This window comes from Protopterus annectens, chromosome 4.part1 (genome assembly GCF_019279795.1).
Source record: "Protopterus annectens isolate FY-2018-M chromosome 4.part1, PAN1.0, whole genome shotgun sequence".
NCBI classification, from domain to species: Eukaryota; Metazoa; Chordata; order Ceratodontiformes; family Protopteridae; genus Protopterus; species Protopterus annectens.
This window is the reverse complement of record NC_056734.1, coordinates 550,080,386-550,102,678: the sequence shown is the minus strand read 5'-3', so window position 1 is coordinate 550,102,678 and position 22,293 is coordinate 550,080,386. Positions and strand designations below refer to the sequence as shown.

Here is a 22,293-nt window from a genome sequence, read left to right as displayed (position 1 = left end):
TGCAAAGTAATAAAGAGAGTTTCCCACTTCAGCAGCTGATGTCATGCCTGCAAATGGAAGGGCCTCCTATGCCTTCCTTTGTGAGAGTGCACCACATTCCATAATGGCTACCACATGAATGCATGGCTTGGCAGACCCAATATATAGCATGCAATGCACCCCTCTCTCCAGCAGGTGCCAACACTGTAGTGGGCTGGGCCACATCCCTACCCCAAAAAACAGACAATCTGGCAGTGGCACTTTACACTCACCCATACAGCTTCTCCAGTAAGCAGTCAATCCATCACCCAAGTAGCAATCAATCAGAGCTTTACCCCTCTGCAGCATAGCATGACTTTTAAGCAGTGCTTAAAATGGCCTACACCTTTCATTCTTGGGAAGGAAATACGGCCCGAGTCTGACTGCGCCATAGATGTGAGCTGCTCTACTAGTAAATTAAACAAGAATATATACTGTTCATAACAAAAGCAATAAGAAAGTTACATAGAATATACATGCACAGTAGCAACTTACTCTTTCAATTTCGTTTCATCTCTGCCCTTAATCAAAATTAGATAAACAGAAATTTAAAAATAATGTTCCTTACATAGCATGCTTTAAGTAAACTGTCAGGCTTTGGTTAAGATTTAAATAGATCAAGCATTTAATTTAACAAAAACAGTTCAAACACACTGAATTTCACAATCTACCCACTTTACACAGGCCCCCAGCATCTACCAAGACCCTCTCCAGAGAAAATAGACCAGTTTCATGCGTTTTTTTCAAGTTTTCCTTTCTCTGTCAAACACAGATGTCTGTAAACTTAGCATAAAATTAAAACCCAAAAGAAAAAAGTCTGTGCACTTATCAAAACAGTCCTAGAATACCCCATCATTCACTCACTCATTCATTCAGTATAATGAAGCGGAAAACTACTGGAAAGCCTAACAAATTATATCAGAGCACACCACATGCGACAGACTCCCAGCATTACTGCATTTAATTAAAAGGTATCTCTGCCGACGTACAACCACAACTTTAAATACAAATCTTAATATTATTTTTATCTTTTGCTAACTAAGTTTGTTCAGATAAGGATGCCAAAAAGCAAAAATGTCAAATCAAATGCTTGGCATGTACAGAAAAGTCATGTTTTATGGGGAGAATATGATGCAACTTCCTTTAGGTTCAAAAAAGGGCATCCAACAGCCAAACTGAAGCTGTAGGTGCATCTCACCAATGTACAACACCATAGCCAATGTAAATTTAAGATTCACAGCTTGATCCACATTTGATTTATACAGTTCTGTACATCTCAGAAAACCTACAAAACTTGCTCTCTTTATTCACAGTGGACAGCAAACCACTGTGCTAGTAGAGCAGAACGCCCTATAAATGCCAGACTGTTTCAGCGTGAACATAAAGATACCTCGTCCACATAGTGGTGAAAGAAAAATTCAATGCAAAGAAGCATGCTAAGCCAGAAATTATATGCCTAGTAAAACTAAACTACACCAGGTTTTATGAAATTCCAATCTATAAAAATTAAAACTTGGACTGTGACTTGTAGGCAAATAACTTGCTAAAATACTTAATTCTGAGGACAGAAATCCCCAACAAGCAGCTTCTTGGTTAAAGTGTCTCTTATTTTGCCCTAGAATTACAGCAGATGCACAGAACAAAGCAGGAATAAAACAAAGGGATATGCTGAAAATAAAAATCCAAAGCCAGGCATAATGACAAACTATACAGATAAATGCCAAACAGTAGGACGCCACTCCACTAAGTATAAAACTGAGTGTTTTCACCTTGAGATGCAAAGCTTCAACAGAATAAGGCATACGTAAATTCAATCACTTAAATAATCTCCACCATAAATCACAATCATCCAATAAAATTCATCCGTATACAAAAAGCTAAAACATACAAAATAAAATCCTTTACATCATAAAATTATCGACATACCACAAAATAACCCTACAGGTTTCTATTTTAAAACACAACTAACAAAAATCACCCCATTAAATCCAGGAGCTAACCCTGCATTTGTTTTAAATTTGCCAAAACAGCTCTCAAACTTCCAAATTTAAACTGGGAGCACCATCTCTAGGATTAAATGTTTTTCAATACCAAAAATTACAACCTTACGATTAAGAAAATTCATCAAATGTTTAGTTAGTGCATTGTTGGGATTACCTTTTCCTATATCATAAATGTGTTTACACTCTCTCTAGGAGATCCTGAAGTTTTGCCTATGTAAAATCCCTTACAATGTTGACAAAGTGCTGCATAGACTAGGCCTTTAGTCTCACAATTACAGTGAAATTTAGGGTGAATCAAGCCATTCCCTGCACTTGCCCTTCTTGCTTCCAAATTATACTTGCAATGTAACTACAGATACCACATTTGAATATACCCCAACTTACACTACCCTCTAAATTAATACCCGAGCTAACCGGTACCACCATGTTTTTCAGACAAACCCCTTTCCTTGGTTATTCACTGAAGTCTGTGAGAAGTTTTTTGCTAACCCCTTAAAAATAATTAAAAATATCTCAAAATTTCTCTCAAGGCACTTTTTAATAGACAGGTAAACATTGAAGGTTGTGATAAATGCCAAAATCATATTAGGATATGAAATGTCAATACGGTCAACCTGCTTTATCCAATGAGTTTGAACCTAATTGGACTTCACTGATCACATTACTAACAGAATCAGGATAACTTTTCATCAAAAACATCCCCAATTTTATTGGATGATTGTGACATGATTATGGTGGAGATTTAAGTGATTGAATTTATGTATGCTTTATTCTAATGAAGTTTCAAGCACTAGTGCTGCGATATACTACTTCTTGCCATTTGTTACCTGCACGATATGTTAAAAATACAAGAAGACAGTGCTTTTGGTGAAGATGAAACATAATCAGGCAATTTCACCTTTGCCATGAAAGTTGCACTTCCTGGCGCTCTGATGCACTGTACGGAACAGAAAGGAATTCAGACATTAAAAATCAGATTCTTAATATTCAGTTAAGAAAAGGCTTCTAATCTGCATGATACTCCAAAATATGATTATAAAGAGAAACAAAGAAAACAGACTCTCTTGCAGAATACTAGGTTTGCTCACTTAAAAGCAGTCACTTATTAAAACAAAACTCTCGGAATGCATATGCCACAGGTGTAGCCTAGCAAGGCATCCCCTTAAGCAACTGCTGTGAAAGGGACTCGCACTAACCCTTCATGTGCTACACAATCAAGTGGCAGAAGGTTCTTAGAACTCATTCCCACACTCACCTTGTCAGTTTTGTGGAATCTTCCTCCCTCAAAATACTGACTACCCCCAAACCTTTATCAGCAGCTACCCGATAAGGGTGGTTTTCTCTGCCTTCTCCAGTTCTTTCCCAACATACATCTGGAATTAATACCAAAGAAGCCAGCCAGTCATAAGCATATAGTCTTAAAAGGCAGAATTTGCCCAAGCTATAACATGGTCAAAAAACACGGTGAAAGAAAACAATCCAGGTGGCAACTCTGCAGAATTGCAAATAAAGCTTCCTGCAAGTACCTCAGGTAACACTGCATCTAATTTCAAAGCACAATGCCAAGCAATTCTTAAACCAACCTTCTGGGTAACGATCCAAGACAGTAATCATGCAATTTATTTTTTTTTTTTTTTTGTGTGGAATTCTAATCTGGAGATTGATAAATGTTATTAAATTATATGCTAAGCAAACACAGTAGACAGCAAGTTTCAGATGCAATGTACTACATATGCCACACCACAAGACAATGCACTTAGATACTTGATCACTACTTGGATACTTTCACATTCTCTGCCATTAGAAAATGGAATTATGCAACTGCCACAACAATGGGTTGCTATAATGTTTGTATGCCAATGGTGTTTTTTTTTTAAAGTATCTACAGCATAAGTACAGTATAATTCAGCAGGTTGGGTTTAACTGCCAAGAAAGATGGGAGCTGAATGGACTGGTTCCTATTTTAGACAAAGGATACACTAGAAACAGAAGGAAGTCTTAATACTCAAGGAATCCTATCATCATGGAAAGGACATTGAACAAAGTCTGCAGTCCAGAAACACATCAGACTAAAGTAATTCCCAGAAGGAAGATAAAGCTTCTAAAACAGAATCTTTGGACCTACAGTACTGGTAGGTCCAAAGGAAGAATCAGTCATTCACTCCTATGTATAAAACTAAGATCCCATGGGAGAACGGAGCAATAGAAATGGAGGCTCAAGCTAAACCATACACTGCATAAAGCTTTTATAAATAAAAAGGACTATAAACATTTAATGGATGGCCAAAGGTGAATACCCAATAGCAGAATTAAACAGTCCTGCCCAAGACAATGAGGCAATCCTGTTGCTGCATATTTTGCATAAGAAATTCTGAGTTGATGCCCTAAATGTATCATTTTCTTCAAATAACTGTTAAAGCTTATCTTACATAGTGAGCCAACACTTAACCAATGAAGGAGATGGACACATTTGCTACTGTGCATCTTCTAAAAGGACTGTGGATATGCTCAATTTCCATAACTGAAAATATGTATGGCCTGTGTCCCTGCCTAACAGGGGATGTGGGGCAGCAAAACTGTAAGCCACCATGACCATGGAAATTGGCGAGGGATGCTTCAGGATTAAAAAAAAAAAAAGTGTCAAAAATGTGACTAGCACATCTAAAACAGGCGGAACAAAGCAAGAGAGTTGGCTTAAGGAAGGATACAGTAAAGGAGAGGTAGCAAGGAAAAACTTAATTTGGTCATAGCATACCTCTCAACTCTTTACACAAGAAATTAGGATAAAGCCATAAATAATAGAGAGGTCAAAGACCCATAAATAAAGACAATGTTTAAATATTACTCTTATAAACTTAGAAAGTGAACAGGTTTTGCATTCATATTAATTTTTTGAATGGTATGAAGTCTGAAACTCAATGCATCATTTTCTGATTTCAGTCCACAATGATTTGCCACACCACCAACAATTTTATAAGAAACAGGCCAAAAATTACTCAAAAATCTGGATATTCTGTAAAAATATGGAGAGTCAAGAGGAATGGCTCATAGGTAGCAAAGTCTATCTTGGTCACCTGGGAAGGGGGAGAACTCCTTGCATTTAGACCTTATTAACATAAACTCGTTAGGACATAGAACAAAACTACTCATTACAGCATAGAAATACTGGTCTGTATTTGGAATTATGGACTGTTATATAACTTAGAAACACTTATTTGGTGATCATTCCCCCTTGTCTGCTGATGTGCCATACCACTGCCAAACTACATCAGAAGATGCTCCTTGGCAGAAAGGATACAAAGCTGTTGGAAATCAGTCTGAGCACTCTACCTTCCAATAAAACAAGCAAGTCATCTGCCCTGGAATGAAAGGAATTTGTATTGAGCAGTACAGCATACACTAGAATATGTGGCATGTATAACCTTTGGTCTTTGCTAGTTGAAAGGAGGAGGAGGAGACCAACGATTAAAGAACAGTGTACCACTGTACTGCAATATTAGCAAAAAATTATGCTCTCCAGCCAATCTTGTTCCAACACCAACGGGATTTTAAACAAGCCATACAGACTGCCCTCAGGAGTTGAGAGTTTAGTTTGAGATGCTGACTAAATATCCCGAAGTCTTTTAAGTAAATTTAACATCCAGTCATTAGCATAAAGCAAATCCTTTCTGGATGGTATGGAAAGGCTGGAATACAGCAGGTTTCATTAAGTGGGCTGCACAGAAATGGCAGTGCACTTCAATAACACTCCTGAGGCAAAGGAAAATCTAAGTGGTAATGGGTGAAATTGGAAGTGGTCTCTAGTGCATGCTCCCAACTTTAATCTGCAAGTAGGGATCCTGAAGGTCCAAAATGTATTTAAATTCTAGAAAGAGAAAGGGATGGAAGCTTGGAGGATATCCATGCAAATCCGTTTGCCCCTATTCGGAAAGATTTAGGGAGCTGTAATCCAAAACTGGTCTTGTCCCCTTTACCAAAAATTCCTGTTACCAGAAAGGATGAAGAGCAATGCTCTAGACATCTGCTGGTCTTGTGGACAAATTAGTTATTTTAAGTACAGCAGATTCTGTGTAATTGTTCCTGTCAAGATCAATGCCTTGTGTAAAACAAGGACAAAACAGCAAGGCACAGCCATATGTTACATCCTTACCATCAGTCTCTGGTGAAGGGTAGACCAAGATCTAACAGAGAAGCATTCTTTCCCCACACACCTCCCCAAGTGGGAAGTCATCTGTAGAGTCAGGACTGCTCTTTGTCTCCACAAAAGGAGGAAAATCTGCCACCTTAGGATCTCAGATTTCTCCAAAATAGCTGCATCAGCTCCTGGCTGCTGGGTTAGTGCTAACTGGACTGCTCTTGCTGCTACTGTCTCTTGCCTTCCTGAGGTGGCAAGGTCACGTCAGCTATGACCTCTATCTCTGCCTCTGATTAGCTGAAATTGTTTACCAATTGATGGGACAATAACTGGGAAGGATACACAACTTCAGTGCTCTTCCACAACTACACCTAGAACACTTCTGAAAAGTTAATGCCTGGACTTCAGGGAAGCAATATCTGGATCCCTCAAATCCACCACTGTATACCTCGTACAGGAAAGACATTAATGTGCCAGGAAAGCAGATGCTTCTTGCTCTATCCCAGAAAAAAAAAAAAGGCCATCTACTGAGTAGTAGTATTTGATGAATGGTCTGCCTTGATCTAGAAACAGGCACTCTGGGTCATAAGTGCATGTGGAGAGATGACAAGAAAGGTGCACTAGCAGACTATCAAGATGTATAAATGATACTCATTGTCAATCACTCCACCAGGATAAGATGCTGTCAAGAAGGGGAAACCAAAACAAAACTTGAATCAGATGGCAAACCAATGTCAGTATGGTGTGACATCAAAATGCAGGCAGATGTCAGGCAACCACCAAGTCTAAGTAAGGGGCTAGTACTAAGACAACTGCCAGACTAAAGTGCATGCAGAAGGAGTGACCATCAGGCTACAGACCCAACAGGACACCAAAGTGATGCTGGACTAAGGGAAGATGTAGTCATAAACAGCATACAGGAAGAGAAGGGGATCTCAAAAGAAAGGCAAACAACCCCTGGCAGAACAAGCCAGTATGAGGAGCAGCAGGCTGACATGGTGAAGCCCAGCAGTTAGTTGAAAAAAGACACCATCTCAGTGGAATGCCAAGGAAGGTGCATAACAGTGACAGCAAGAAAATGACAACTTATGCAAACTCTGGCAATGGACAAAAAATGCTAGGCGAGAGTTACCTCAGATCTCGCTTGTAAGCCCCAGCTGTCTAATCTCATAAACAAGGGTAATCAGAGATGTTAGCCATCTGATAATAAGCCAATTTGAAAAAACTCCCAAGTTTCATAGGCTTTCCGCATAGGAGACAGCTTTTTGATCATTATTTTTCTGAATGTCTAGTTCCTGTCCGTGTATTGATGAACATCCAGGAACATCCATTCAGTGTAATTTTTGTTTGAATACTCAGAAAAATAGGGGGGGAGTCAATGCATTGGTTTGTTGGAACTGGAGGAACCAAGCAGTGAGGTTCAGAGAGGGGGGGAGCGATGAAAGCCCGACTGATGATGGATCATCTGATCTGGAAGGGTCAGATTGCCTGGTAAAGGAATAGAGTGAAGTATTCTCTCTGCACTTGCTGTTTTGGGAGTAGCAGAAAGAAAAGGCAAGGCTGACCCCATCTCACTAATATCTCTCACTAGAGAGTCTTGCAGGGCCACCACCAGGAGCTGGAAGAATGCCCACTTAATGTGATTGGACTTCCAGGAATTGACTTGCCGGGATGCTATCAGAAAGAGAAGAGAGAAATCCATTGCCACCACAGTCTGGAGTGCTTCACAGGAGGCGCTTCTCTGGTCCGCCTTGTTTGTTGATGTTGAACACGAACTGACAGTCTGTCTGTCTGTCTGGATTGCAATAAGGAAGAGGAAGAAGGTCCAAGGGGGCAGAGCGAAGCACTGCTCTCATCACATGTTTATAGTATCTAAATTTAGCCTATGTAGGTAATAATGCGACAAGGCGACAAAACAGACTTTAATTTATTGAAATAAATACCAGTTTTGACAAGCGAAAAGTATAATCTCTGGCCATTAGAAGGAGAGATTTGTGGGAGCTGTGAGAAGCCAGTCAGTCAGTGGAAAAACACTGAATCCTCCAAAGGGGAAGAATGGATTGCAACCATCCGGAAAAATCTTGTCTTGACTGACTGATCTCTCCAAGATACTGAGATCAATTGGTCTCCAGTCCCTGTTTTCTTTGGAACTAAAAAAAAGAACCTGAGTAGATTTCCGATCCTTGTTGGTCTGGTTGAACTGCTCTGAATAGCCTTTTTTGAGCAGTGCTTTGAAATTTCCAAAGCTGCTATATCCCTTTTGGCTGGTGGAACATCTGAAGGGGATTTTTTGACTGATTTGGAAACTAAGAAAAGGATAGAATAAATAACCTTCCATGGGACTGTACCCATTTGTTCTGGAGCTGTCAGGGATAGCCAGGCTTCTGGGTACAGTGACACCCCGACTGCTAAGATGGGCAGAGTCGCAAGGCACCAGGGATGCCCTTGTTGGCTTGTCAGGAAAGGCTTCCCGGACAATCTCTCCGGTTCCCCCCCGCTCCCCCGGCGGCTTGACTTCCAATGCCTACCATCCCACCTATTCCCACCTCTGCCCAGGGTAGGAAAACTTCTGGCCTTTTTCCTGCACCCCGGGGGGCTGAAGGCATGGCACAGCACACAGGAGTCCTGCCAGGTAAGGCCAACCCAGACAACAAGAAGTGTGAGCATGTCGAGACATTTTTTTCTGACAGCACGACAGCACTTCTTGAATCCAGAGACAGCTTCCTTTGCTTTCCTAACTGACAGGTGGTACACTAACACACAAACACACAGTTATACTAGTAACTACACAAACACACCCTAGGGAAGGGAAGGCCAAAAGGCCCAAGGGAAGAACCTCTAGCGTTCTTTTAACAAGAAAAGTCGATAAATAGGGGGATAATACTAATTTGTCGAGCTGTAGTGCAAACAAGATCTGGGGTAATCCTCTCGCCTAGCATTGTGGGATATAAAGGAGCCGAGAACGGTGGAACCAACCTTCGAAGAGCAGAGGGTCGAGCCGGATAGCTTTCCAGCAGAATGAAGGCGAGATAGACAACTTAACATCTATTCCTGTGCAAAGAGCCTGATATGAGCTGGACATCAGTATGGAAGGAAGAGGTGTGGAACCCAGAACTACAGAACCTGGCATTACTAATTTAGAAGAACAGAGGCCTTTCAGGCATGCTTTCACAGCGATACTATAAAAGCACACCACCTTACATTCTGTTGACTGTACCAGAAGCAAGGAAAACCTTTAAAAAATGATTGCCCTTCAGCATTGTGCAGCCTCACAAAAATGGCAAAAAGTGGGAAGTTACGTTGAGACAAAGCAAAGGAGACATTCCGGTGCATCAGACTGCTGCAGAAATTTGTTTCCCTACTGAAATATTATTGCAATTTACAATAACAAAATGCAGAAATAAAGAACAGCTGAATAAACAATTAATATTTACAAGATTAATGGTGATGAGCTGTATTTGTGAGTACTACAAAGACTTGAAAAGTCTGGAAACCCGCTCCCCCAAAATCAGATGCCAGAACTTAGTACTGATAGTCTCAAACTTGAGGGGGAAAATATTCCCCTCAACTGAAGTAAGGTAAACAAACCCCAGGAAAATTATCTTCTGCCAATGTCAAATACAGATACCAGTCATGACTTCATGGGAAAACTTTAACAGGCTTTTTAATCCATTTACTCTAACACCTTCTGTATTTACACCTCCCATGCAGGTAAGTACAAGAGAGAATTAGACAAACTTCTGTGGCTCCTACCTGCTAGCTACAATCCACAAGAAAAAAAGTGTGTATAAAAGCAGAAAAGCTTAACACAATTTTCTCCCACTTTTAAAATCAAATTACTTAGGCCAGTTTTTTAAATAATTTTCTTTACATGGACATTTTCAGCATCACCCATTCAAAACAAATATTCACTAATCTTCCAGAACTGGTTCAAAATTATTAAAAAAATGCAACCTTTATGAAGGACAGGGGACCACATGGCCCAGAGACATCATCTCACTATGGAGAGTACATTGCAAGTCCCAAGGGTTACTTCTAACAGCAATGCTATGAAAAAGCAAGCCAAAACTGAATAATTGTACTAATATGCAAGAAAGGAGCATTAATGAGCATAAGCAAAGAGAACTACTAAAAAAAAAAAAAATTCTTCAAAATAACCACACTTGCTAAGGAGACTAGAAACAGAAGAGCTGCAGTTACCTCTTGATTCAAGTACCTAGGTAAACCCTGGCAGTGTAATAAACAATACATTACTAGTCAGGTCTCTCCCTACCCCCCCTCCCCTCTGTCTGAAAAGCAATTCCTTAAGCCATCAAGGAAAATGAAGGAGCAAATTAACTGTCCCAACTAAAAAGAAAAGCTATGTACAAAGTTAAATTAGTGGGGAGTTAAGAGAGGACTGTTCCTTAAATAAAAATGTGGACCTGGGTTACTCGGCGGCAAAAGACAGACTGCAAAAAGAGAACATTTAAAATGTTCATATGTTAAACATGAATGTGGATTGGAATTTTGATACAATAACATTTGATTTAACAGCTAAAACTATAAATAAGATAAGCATTTCTTAAGTATTTTAAGCAGGTCTGTGGTTAAATTAAATCTCAAGTAGTGATCTAATGACCCCAGATGGGTTGACTCTAAAACATCTGGAAATGTTTTGGTATCAAACCAGTAACACTTCCACAAAGTTTTCTTTTATGTGAAAGTTTGGGAATTATCTCCTGGGAGCTCACAAAGAAAATAACGCGAGTGAGTTCCTATATCAATGGAATATCAAAAATTAACAGAACACACTACTTAAAATTCTTAAAGCCATACATTTCAGGCATAGTTTGGTTGCAGGAGATTCATCTTATGCTACACAAATACAGAAGATAGATGGATTTAAGGCAGAAGTACTTCAAAACCTATAGGGAAAGGGATTTGTGCAATACCTCTGCAAAGGTGGCTACATCAGATAGGCAGATCAGCAGTGTTAGAGGAGGTGATCAGTAAAGCTAAACAAAACCAGCTTGCACTTCACTCTGGGCAGCAGAGATAAAGAAGGTTCTTAAATCCCTGGCAGATTCTCTGGAATGGGGCATGAACAATGATGGAGACAGGAATGTGTCCTCTTACACAGGATAAACAGCAATAGCATTATCCAGGAGGCTGCACCAGAAAATGAATGATTTTATACGGGTAGCAGGGAACAATGCAATTTATCACTCCAGCCAATAGGGAGTCTATTTATCCATTACTTGCACCTACAAAAAGTTTTGGAGGACTAATATCATCATCATTAGCTAAAAACAGCTCTCCAGTCCAATCACTGCAGATACAGCATTAGTTAATATATAATCTATGACTGGAGTCAGGGGCTTGGCCTAGAATGGAACTGATTTAGGGTCCATTACTACAGTGCTTCAGGTATTAGCTCAAAAATCACTGAAACAACAGTTCCCTTGGTGCTCAGAAAAATACACCACCAGCAGGGAACCTATCTGGGCAATGATGTAGACTTAAAGAAACATCCTTGGTGGGGAGACTGCTGCTGAGAAATCACTTGGTAATTAAACAACAAACCACAAATCTGAAAAAATACTGAAAGCAGCAAACAGGAATACCAGCATAGGAAGGTAAATTGACTCCTTTATTAACAATCCAAGTCCTGGTACCTCGGCTTTTCGTCTTCAATGGAACAATTTTTCAATCAAAAACCTTCTCTTTAAATACAGCTTAATTCATCAGCCAACCCCCTTATTAATCCAAATGCGTTGCCTAATCACTTCATTTTACATATTTCCTAGTGCAAAACTTTCTACACAATATAATTTAATTTAAATCAATAAACAATTAAATGAACTGATATGATGAACAATATGTACATATATCAATAACAATATAAATACATTTACTTATTTTTTATTATTCAAAAATTATTAAATTTCCATTCAAAATGTGCCATTGTCTAAATTCATACCCCTCAGATGTAAAGTATGATAATTTAGAATCATTTTAAATTCCAATTTATTTAATTCGGCCTTAAAATTGCCCCCCTCAAAGTGTGGTCTCGCTAAAATGCTGAAAATGAATTCATTTGTGCTGCCATTGTGGACACCAATGAAATGTGAAGCAACAGGGTTATCTAAATTACCCCTTCTTACATCCCCTAGATGTTCTAAAATATGAATCTTAATTTTCCTAGTAGTCTGACCTATATACCACAGCGGTTTGGCACAATTACAACCTAAAATGTAAATTACCCCTTGTGACACAGTTAAATTTTTCAAATGCCTTGCATTTCTTCCCATTAATATTCTTACCATTCAAATTCCTAACCAAATGACACACTGAGCATTTTCCACATTTTCCCATACCAACATCCAAATTATGCGTAAAACATACTGACTTTCGACTCAACAATTCCTTCAAATTGCTGAATCTTTTATAAGAAAATGTTTAGGAAACAAACATCCCACTGTCACATCTTCATAAACTATCACATCTTCATAAACTAGGTGCCAAAACTGCCTAACAATCTTTTCCACTACTAATGAAAAATCAGAATATCTAGAGACGAAGAATAACTTTTCATTATTTCCCTCTGAACTATCTCTATAAGGTCTTTTATCTACATTAGTAACCATACCTCCACATAATCGAGCTTTAATAGCTGATAAAGTCTTTTTTGAATAGCCTCTATCAGAAAGCCTAAGAAACACTTCATTGAGTGTCTCATCCCACAATTCTGGATCAGGAGTGTTTCTAAATATCCTTTAAACCCCCCTTCAGGCAATGCCCTTAATAAATGCGGAGGATGCATGCTGCTAGCATGCAAAAAATTATTCACAGACGTTGCCTTCCTGAATGGTTTAAACTGAATCTTATAAGCTCTCCCAACATAAAATTCAACATTCAAGAAAGAAATTTTTTCTTTTGAACATTCATGTACAAAATTGAGCCCATGAAAAGTCGAATTTAACTCCTGTATGAAAACATCAAATTGTGAAGGCTTTCCTTTACATATGAAAATGAGATCATCAATATATCTCTTATAAAAAATGATTGATGAAAAAACTGTTTTGAAACAAAATCTTTTTCAAACTCCCCCATATACATGATTGCGTAACTAGGGGCGAAAGCCGCACCCATCGCTGTACCTCTAACCTGAAGATAAAATTCATTTTTCCATACAAAATAGTTGTGAGTAAGACAGAAAAGTTATTCTTCGTCTCTAGATATTCTGATTTTTCATTAGTAGTGGAAAAGATTGTCAGGCAGTTTTGGCACCTAGTTTATGAAGATGTGACAGTGGGATGTTTGTTTCCTAAACATGTTACATTTTCTTATAAAAGATTCAGCAATTTGATGGAATTGTTGAGTCGAAAGTCAGTATGCTTTACGCAGAATTTGGATGTTGGTATGGGAAAATGTGGAAAATGCTCAGTGTGTTTTTTGGTTAGGAATTTGAATAGTAAGAATATTAATGGAAAGAAATACAAGGCATTTGAAAAATTTAACTGTGTGTCACAAGGGGTAATTTACATTTTAGGTTGTAATTGTGCCAAACCGTTGTGGTATATAGGTCAGACTACTAGGAAAATTAAGATTCGTATTTTAGAACATCAAGGGGATGTAAGAAGGGGTAATTTAGATAGCCCTGTTGCTTCACATTTCATTGGTGGCAATTTTAAGGCCGAATTAAATAAATTGGAATTTAAAATGATTCTAAATCATCATACTTTACATCTGAGGGGCATGAATTTAGACACTGGCACATTTTGAATGGAAATTTAATAATTTTTGAATAATAAAAAATAAGTAAATGTATTTATATTGTTATTGATATATGTACATATTGTTCATCATACCAGTCCATTTAATTGTTTATTGATTTAAATTATATTGTGTAGAAAGTTTTGCACTAGGAAATATGTAAAATGAAGTAATTAGGCAACGCATTTGGTGTATAATGTCTTAATTGATTAATAAGGGGGTTGGCTGATGAATTAAGCTGTATTTAAAGAGAAGGTTTTTGAATGAAAAGTTTTTCCATTGAAGGCAAAATGCCGAGGTACCAGGACTTGGATTGTTAATAAAGGAGTCAATTTACCTTCCTATGCTGGTATTCTGGTTTGCTGGTGTTCCTGTTTGCTGCTTTCAGTATTTTTTGAGAAATCACTTGGCCCTGAACCATAACTGTTCAAGGTGTATACTATGGCAAAAAAGTAGTATGCTCATTGAGGGAATCCACAGAATTTTATGGCAGCTCATTCCAAAACATATTGTGTGTACACACACACACAAAACTGGACTTTTCCCTGAAAGATGTTTATTTTTGAAAGGCCATCCAAGTCCTTGGTAGCGAGATTAAGGTAGCAAAAGAAAATACACTCCCACCATATGACTAAGGCACTAATCAAACAAAAAAATTAAGTGTAGTATGGAAGCCTGTGCTTTCTATTGCAGCAAGCTTTATAATACAATAGTCTGGAGGCAGAAGAAGAGAAAAGACAGGTGCCTTCAAGTAGAATTATACTGGTCTCAACGAATGAGCAACAAAACGCAGCCTATTTGTTTGGCCACTGCCTAGCAGCAGCATGGGTAACTGGAAAATTCTACCCACCTTCCCTTGGAAGGTAAGTGCGTCTGTGTGTGTAAACAAACTCTTTCAAAGGTAGATGCTGTGGGTATGGTATGAGGCATTGGAAGGCACCAATATTTACAGACAGAATAATGAGAAAGGGACCTGAGGTGCTGGGCCAAAAACTCAGCTTGGTAAGTGGTCAGTGGATATGGATCTTGAAAGCCTACATTCAAAGCAAGAGTGCATATGCTCTTGAGGCTGATTTGCATTTGGTGAACTGGTTAGTGAAACAGATTAATGTGCACTTGTTTAAACTTTGCTTTAAAGTGTTAAGTACTAGTAGTGTGACTCAAGAAACCATCTGTCTGGCAGCCATCAGACCTATTTGACCTAGGCATCTAAAACTTTGCCCGAGACACAAAACAGGACATACTGGAGGGACAGGTATGTCTCTCAGAATTCCCCTCTCTGGAACAGGCTTCTCATCTATGTGAAGCAGAGGTCATCCCCAACCCTATTCAAGAGGAACATGGACCAGTGGATGGGAAAATCAGAAATATACCCTATGTCCAGCACTTATGTCTCTAATTTACACAGGTAGCCTGTATTTTTTTCCCTAGCTTATGTACACCCCTTAAAATAACTCTAAGGCACATAAACTTGTGAGATACAAGTGGGATGCTTGGCTAGACTTAAGACACCAGTGGTCATTTGCCTAGTATACAAATATGAATCTATTTGGGGTGTTTGAGTGGATCCACTTACCCCAGCCCTTGTCCTTCATTCTAGAACCCAAGAGACCAGTACTTGGTCCTCTATCTTCTCTCTTCATAAATGACTTGTCATGTATTCAAATGACCTTCAACTTACAAAATCAAGTAGAGACCTTTCTAACCTCCAAAATAAGTTACAAATAAATTCAGTGTAATTAGGCCTGTAGCAGACAAAGTCAAACATTATATTTAGTTCTAAGCAGAAGCTGCTTCAGCACCCATCATATCACTAGTTTCCCAAAAGGTACCTAGGCGTGACAATAGACCCCTTGATGAACTTTAATAAAATTCACTTAAAATGTCTGTAACCAAACACTGTCATGTTTAAAGCTACGTGTGACAATGTGTGGTAATGTCAACTATGCCAGGAGAAGTAGGGCAGTGGATGTGTAACATATGCCAGCACAGCTAGCTGGAATATTGTAAACTATAAGTCAGTTGTATATCAATCTGATATGTACAGATGCCTATGCTGAAAATGTATTTGTAAAGCTGCTTGTGTTAAAAATGTACCAACAGTAGGTCCTAACTGTATTGTAACTGATTAAATGTATATGTTTTAACAAAGGATACTAAAAGAAAAGAGGTTAGCCTCAGTCCAGCTAACTTTGAAAAATAGTAAGAAATTAAAATTACTTAATTTAAGGTATAAAAAGACAGTTCTGATTGCAGCCAGAGACAAAATGTCTGCGAAAACAAGTACTGGGAAGCCTTCTGTACTGTCTCTAGCAGGGAACCAATTGCTACTGTGGAAGTGTGGAAGTGTTTTATGGGTTTATGACTTCCAGCTGCAAAAGATCTTGGAAAGCTATGTGTGGGTATGTATTACTGACAAATGTGCACTAAATCTTGGCAGCTTCTAGCTAAGGGGGTAGTATGGGAACCAGAAGTCAGACGACCAGATGTATGTGATGTTATTCGGCAATCCATCACTAAAATGATAATTTAATACTAGACGAGACTGAAGTCTCAGAGCACTCTGTATTTGGAACCTGACAAGGAAGGACCCCACACATACTTCATCTTGTCTTTCTGTAGTAAGTGAACCAGGGAAAAGTAATTCTTTAGATCAGTCAGGAAAATATAGTGAGATTAGACAAATACTGTTTTTCTGTATCTGTGTGAATTTATTCATCTATATTATTTTATTTTCTGTGATTGAAAACTCTGTGTTTACTGTAAATAGACGTTTTGTATTTTCATGTTTGTTTATTATTAAATGTATTTAAACTTTTTACTGTGGCTGGTACGTCAGAGAATATTTTAAACTTTGAGGGGACTTGTATCAATTTGGAGACACTGTGGCCACTCATGAAAGCCTTACTGCATTGGTCAATCATCATCATTTGTACTAATATTAATTTCACTCAGTATAATTGGGTACCCTTATAAGAGCCTTACAGTAGCTGGCTTTGGGGTGTCAGGTGGCAGTGTAACTGTCTTATAGTTTGGACAGAAGGGGGCATAGCTAGTAAATTTGTGACAGCCTTTCCAGGTGTGTGCGTGTCTGTGTGAGAAAAACTCCAAGACTGTGTGTGTCATCTGCTTGGAGCAGGGACATGCTGATTTCATAAAGAGAATAGTGGAGGACTTGGCTTAGACACTCTGCTGAGGACTCAACTCTATATTTGTGCCAGTGGGGAGTCTTATTGGGGATCTGAAAGAGAGGGAAAACCAGCCCCCAGACTAAGAGTGTCACCTGTGCACCCTTTAGGGAAATTGTGCTTGATGCAGACAGCTTTGTCTGGAAATAGTGGGTGCATCCATTTTTGTTCCAGGTGAATGCCCCTGTCCTGTGCAGTGGAGAGGACTCAGGGTCCATGATTACTGGTCCAGAGTGGGGACTTCACGCAGTTATAAAAATCTCCCATCAAATTTCACCTTCTGCCTGGCATATATTAGCTAGAAATGTCCTAATTCCGAACATCAAACATGGCCTCCACTTTAACTTTCTATTCCAATATAAATGCATACAAATTGCAGATGGCAGTAAACAGAAATTTTTATTTAATTTATTTATTTATTTAACATTTGTTAACTGGGAAAGTCTGACTTGGAACAAAGCCAATTTTCAGGGGAGGCCCGAGGAGAAACGCTCCAGATGCATGTCTTTGTAACGTGAGAGGAAACCAAAGCACCCGGAGGAAACCCACACAAACGTAGGGAGGACATGCAGACTCCACACAGAAGGCAGCCCAGCCGAGAATCGAACCGGAGAACCTCTTGCTGTGAGGCGACAATGCTACCACTGCGCCATCCATTGTAGACCTGTTCTTTTAGCTAACAACCAGATCCATTGTCAGTTACTTGCAATCTTTTAATTTACGGTTAATTTAACCATTAATTGGCTCCCCTGAGATCCAGAACGACCTTTAGTGCCCAACTTCTTCAATCTAGGGCAATGCTACATTAGGAACTACACTCAAACAACAAAATTATTTAGAGATATGGAGGAAAACCTGACCCTCATTAGTCCTAAATTTTAAACTATAAATAGAGAAAGGATCTTTGCCAAGCTTAGACCAGCCATTTGGAATTAATCTTCTTAGAAACTTAACAGCATACACAAACAATTTAACTTGAACCTAAAACAGCACATAAAGGAATATTCTTGAACCTGTTTTAAAGACAATGGCTAGAATCTGATCTCTGCACTGCACACCTCACTAAGGCAATTCCACAATGTTCAAATAAATATGATGTTTTATGTAACCCAAAACAGTCAACTGTATCCACTGTATCCATGGGGTAAACATGCATGTTCTGTTTAGCAACCTCTGCTATGATGTAAATAACCTTTTGCATGTATTAAGTAATTTCTTACTATGGCTATATACAATATCTTTAGTGTTATGTTTCAGTACTGTCAATTTGCTCTACTGGCCAAGGTCATGGATGAAAAGAATGTCAACTAGTCCACATATCCAGTTAATGTGAATAAATAAATGACAAGATAACGTCAACTGTAAAGGAATGGCATCCTATGGTACTTACAAATCATCATGTCCGTGTTAGACATTCTGTCAATAGGGCTTACATATTTACAAGCATTTTCATTTAAACTGACCAAAGTACTTTGGAAAGCCTGTATCAAATGCTAGGGTAGGAGACAGCAATGTGACTATAATGTTACAGTTCTTTAGAAAGGTAGTTAGTGTAGCTCTGGTTAACAAGGCCATCCTACAAAAATAGCTAAAAATAAAAAGCAAGGCAATGAAATGCTATGGGCAACACTGGAAATATTAAGCTTCCAAACATCTCCTAAACAGATACAAAAGATGATCAACAGACTTCAGAAAAGCCAGAATATCACAGTGGAAATACTCTGGATGGTAACGGTTGCACAGTTTCTTCCACATTTTATGCAAAAACAGCCAATATACATTCAGTTGTGCCTTTCTGGAGCAGCCAGCTGGGTCACAGAACCACATTTTTTAAGAAAGTGGGGATTTATTGACTTTTTTAAACTTGAGACAGCCTGGCACATTCCTCTACTGCGAGTGTGAACGGACTCAGAAAGAAGGGAAAAAGGGGGGGGGCTGCTCAGAATTTGAACCAGCAGACTACACTTGCTAAGACCATAACTTAATTCTGTAACCTACCAAAGAATCACCCAGTAGCTGTCATTGCAACAAAGCATTTCAGTGCAGTACGCACAGCAGCAAAGTGAAATGCTGCTTCATTCCAACTAGTTATCAATCTAGTTGCCAAAATAAATAAAATACACAAATAGGCTGCCTCCTTCAAAGAAAGTGTAGCAAATAAGGTCACATTTTCTTGCAATAACAACTTTTCCAGAAAAACAGTAAGCTAATCTGTCAGAGCCCCCCCCCCCTCCAAAGATAACGACAGCATGATCTTAGTTACTTATGGTAAACAAGATCAAAATGGCCACGTAAATCAATTCAGTCAGTACCTAATTAAATTACCTCAAGGCACCTGTCTACACAATGCAGGGTGAGCCAAAGCAGCTGTCTAAACAAAATGCAGGGCAGGAATAACTACCCAAATAATTTTAAGCACAGAAAAAGAACACACACACACACACACACACACACACACACACACACACACACAAGTGGATAAGAAGGATATCACAGCAGAAGAAAAACGTGGACAATAGTGCCTCTCCAGCTTAAAAGCTATAATGACAAGTATGCCACCAGGAGACACAGTTGGCTCCCCTCTACAATAATGGGAAGCTTACAGGGATTTGAATCCCACCACTAGCAATCAAATGCAAAGGATAAAAATGATTGTAGGCAGGGGCTATGGTGCTATGACCCATTCCACTGTCCACCATTAAGTTTTAATCTAAAAGATCTAAAATCTTATGGCCATTACAGGTACGGTTTCTTGAATCACACTACTAGAGCAAAACAGATTACAGTGCAAACAAGACACACAGAATCATTCAACAATTTCAAGACTGCTGCCTGGCCACAAAAACGTGCAAGAAATACAGTCTGCTGATCTAGCTTGGGGGGAGGGCACTAGAACATCAATTCCAATTAACTGGCTTCACAGTGAACTCTCTGCTAACCAGAGTATTTGGCCCACCTCTCCAGAACCTGTTCTCACGACTCTCTCCAAGTTTGTCCCTGGCAGAACTCACTTGCCCACAATATCTGTACTTAAAACTCACACACACACAAAAACAAATTTCCAGGGAAAGCAGATTATATTCTACAACATTACAGCCATCTGCCCTAACTCACAGAATTCATCTGCCAACACTTCAGATTACAAGGCTGGAGCCTTCTACTGTTATTGTTCAGGGCAGTCTCAATCAAGTAGATATTAGCAGTCTGCCACCAGTCAGTGCAGCAGAGTGTAAATATCTTCAAATTCACAACCAACCCCAATTTATTTTTACAACACCTTACTTACAAAAGAATGAGTTAAACAAAACAGTTAAGTCAGATACAGACAAGTGAAGCTACACATGGACAATATTTCTTTTGTATTCTATTTGTTCAAAAGAAAAAAAAAGACAGCTATGAGTTGAACTAAAAAAAATTACTGAATCTTAATCTAACCTATCAGAAATTTCAGAACATTTCCGGCAGAGAGAAAAAAAAAAAAAACTGCTGAGAACAAGTCACAGGCTGCAGGTAGCACTCCTCCTCGACTGTCCATCGTCCATACAGGAGTCTGCCCCAATTACACATTGGGGCAAATTGCTTGTTCTTGATCAGTTACCTCTTTGAAGAATCTTATAAAGGCTCCATTGTGTTCCTTTGCTCCCAGGGAACATTCATTAATTATATTTTCACATTGTGTGTGCAATTGTTTGTAATTCCCAGCACAGAAAGTTGCATTAAAAACATTTCCCGTCTTACTTCCACAGAAAAAAAAGTCAGTTGTCCATTCAACTTTTCTTACTATAGAAAAGACATTGATACTACAGACTAAATTGCATATTTTTAGGTGTTTTTTTTTTTTTGCAGCAGCAGCAGGTTTTACTATACTAAAAAGCATCTAAAAATCTGGTACACTGTTTCAGAAAAACAGTAGCATATTTATATCTCACATCTTCCACTTCACAATGGATGCAGCAAATCCACAACCACCACCTTTGAATCAATGACTGCTGAGCATAATGGGCAAGGGTGACGTGACACAGTGTCAAATAGTGGGAAATATTCTTGACAGAGGAGACAAGTACATAACACAATTCAATATCCACAAAAATAAAACGTACATCAGACAATACTGAAACTTCTGATCACACTGTTTTGCACCTGAAACATTACATAATTGTACAATTTACTTTTGTCCCTTAAGTGTTGTACTTGAAAAGTAGACCCCACCACCAAAGTGACACTAACCATTGAAGAAATCTGAATGCACAGCCTTCTCATTTGCTGCCAAGTCCATCAGGAGTCCACTGCTTCCGCCTGCCTGCAAAAAAAAATGTATAACAAATTAGAAAAGACCAATGTAAATGTACATGTATAACCATAAAGTCTGCTAGAATCCATGAATCACACTTCTGTGCTTTAATGACAGATTAAAGCCACAGATGTAGAAACATGAAAATGATAGAAAAAGGAGCATCATTTGGGCAATTATTTTACCAAGAAGTAATGTAAATATTTATGAAAGTCAAAACTAACTCAGATATTCATATCACACTGTACAGTGGAAACAAAGTCAGTGTGCTTTACTAAAAAATTTAATATTATGGTAAGCAAATGCAGTTCAGAAATTAAGGCTATAAGAAAGCATTATGCACAATGAATTACTGACGTCACTGTCTAATGTTTTCTAAAGCATAAACAAGGAGCAAAAGCTCAACATAACATGCACACATGGGAGTGGCAAACTAGAAAGCCCCCTATGTCAATGAACCTGGAAAACATATCTGCATTGACTGTATCAAACTTGGCAAGGTTTACAGTGATCCTCAATAAATGAAATGACTGCCACATAGAGTTTGTAGCATAAAGGAGTTTCTCTAAAGGTCTGAGGGATTAGGAGACGGTCTACATACAAAACAGACTTACTCCTTGCAGCCCCTGGTTCACAAATCACAACTAGTCATTTTGTGACTAACCTGGGGCAAAGGATAGCCCAAAAGGGACAGTGTTAAGCTGACTCCTATGGAGGAATACAAGAATTTTCTGAACTCTATGATGATCTACTCAAAGATGTAGAACTTCTGAATTCCAAATAGCACATCCAATTTCCTTCTGACAAGAAAAGGAGAAACTACCTAACCATAACCTTGTGGAGATTTTGCTTTGCTAAACACGGAGGATGGTCACGTTTAGAATGTGCTCGAGGTCCTTG

The 22,293-nt window shown here is 38.7% G+C and overlaps 1 protein-coding gene across 1 annotated transcript in view; it reads right to left on the bottom strand.

The window, feature by feature from the left end:
* COPS9 (COP9 signalosome subunit 9) overlaps positions 1–22,293 on the bottom strand; it is a 160,461-nt gene that overhangs the window by 113,805 nt on the left and 24,363 nt on the right. The window contains exon 2 of the mRNA XM_044070360.1: positions 21,330–21,402. Within this exon, the coding sequence (XP_043926295.1) occupies positions 21,330–21,402 (73 nt within the window). The remainder of the gene's footprint in view (positions 1–21,329; positions 21,403–22,293) is intronic.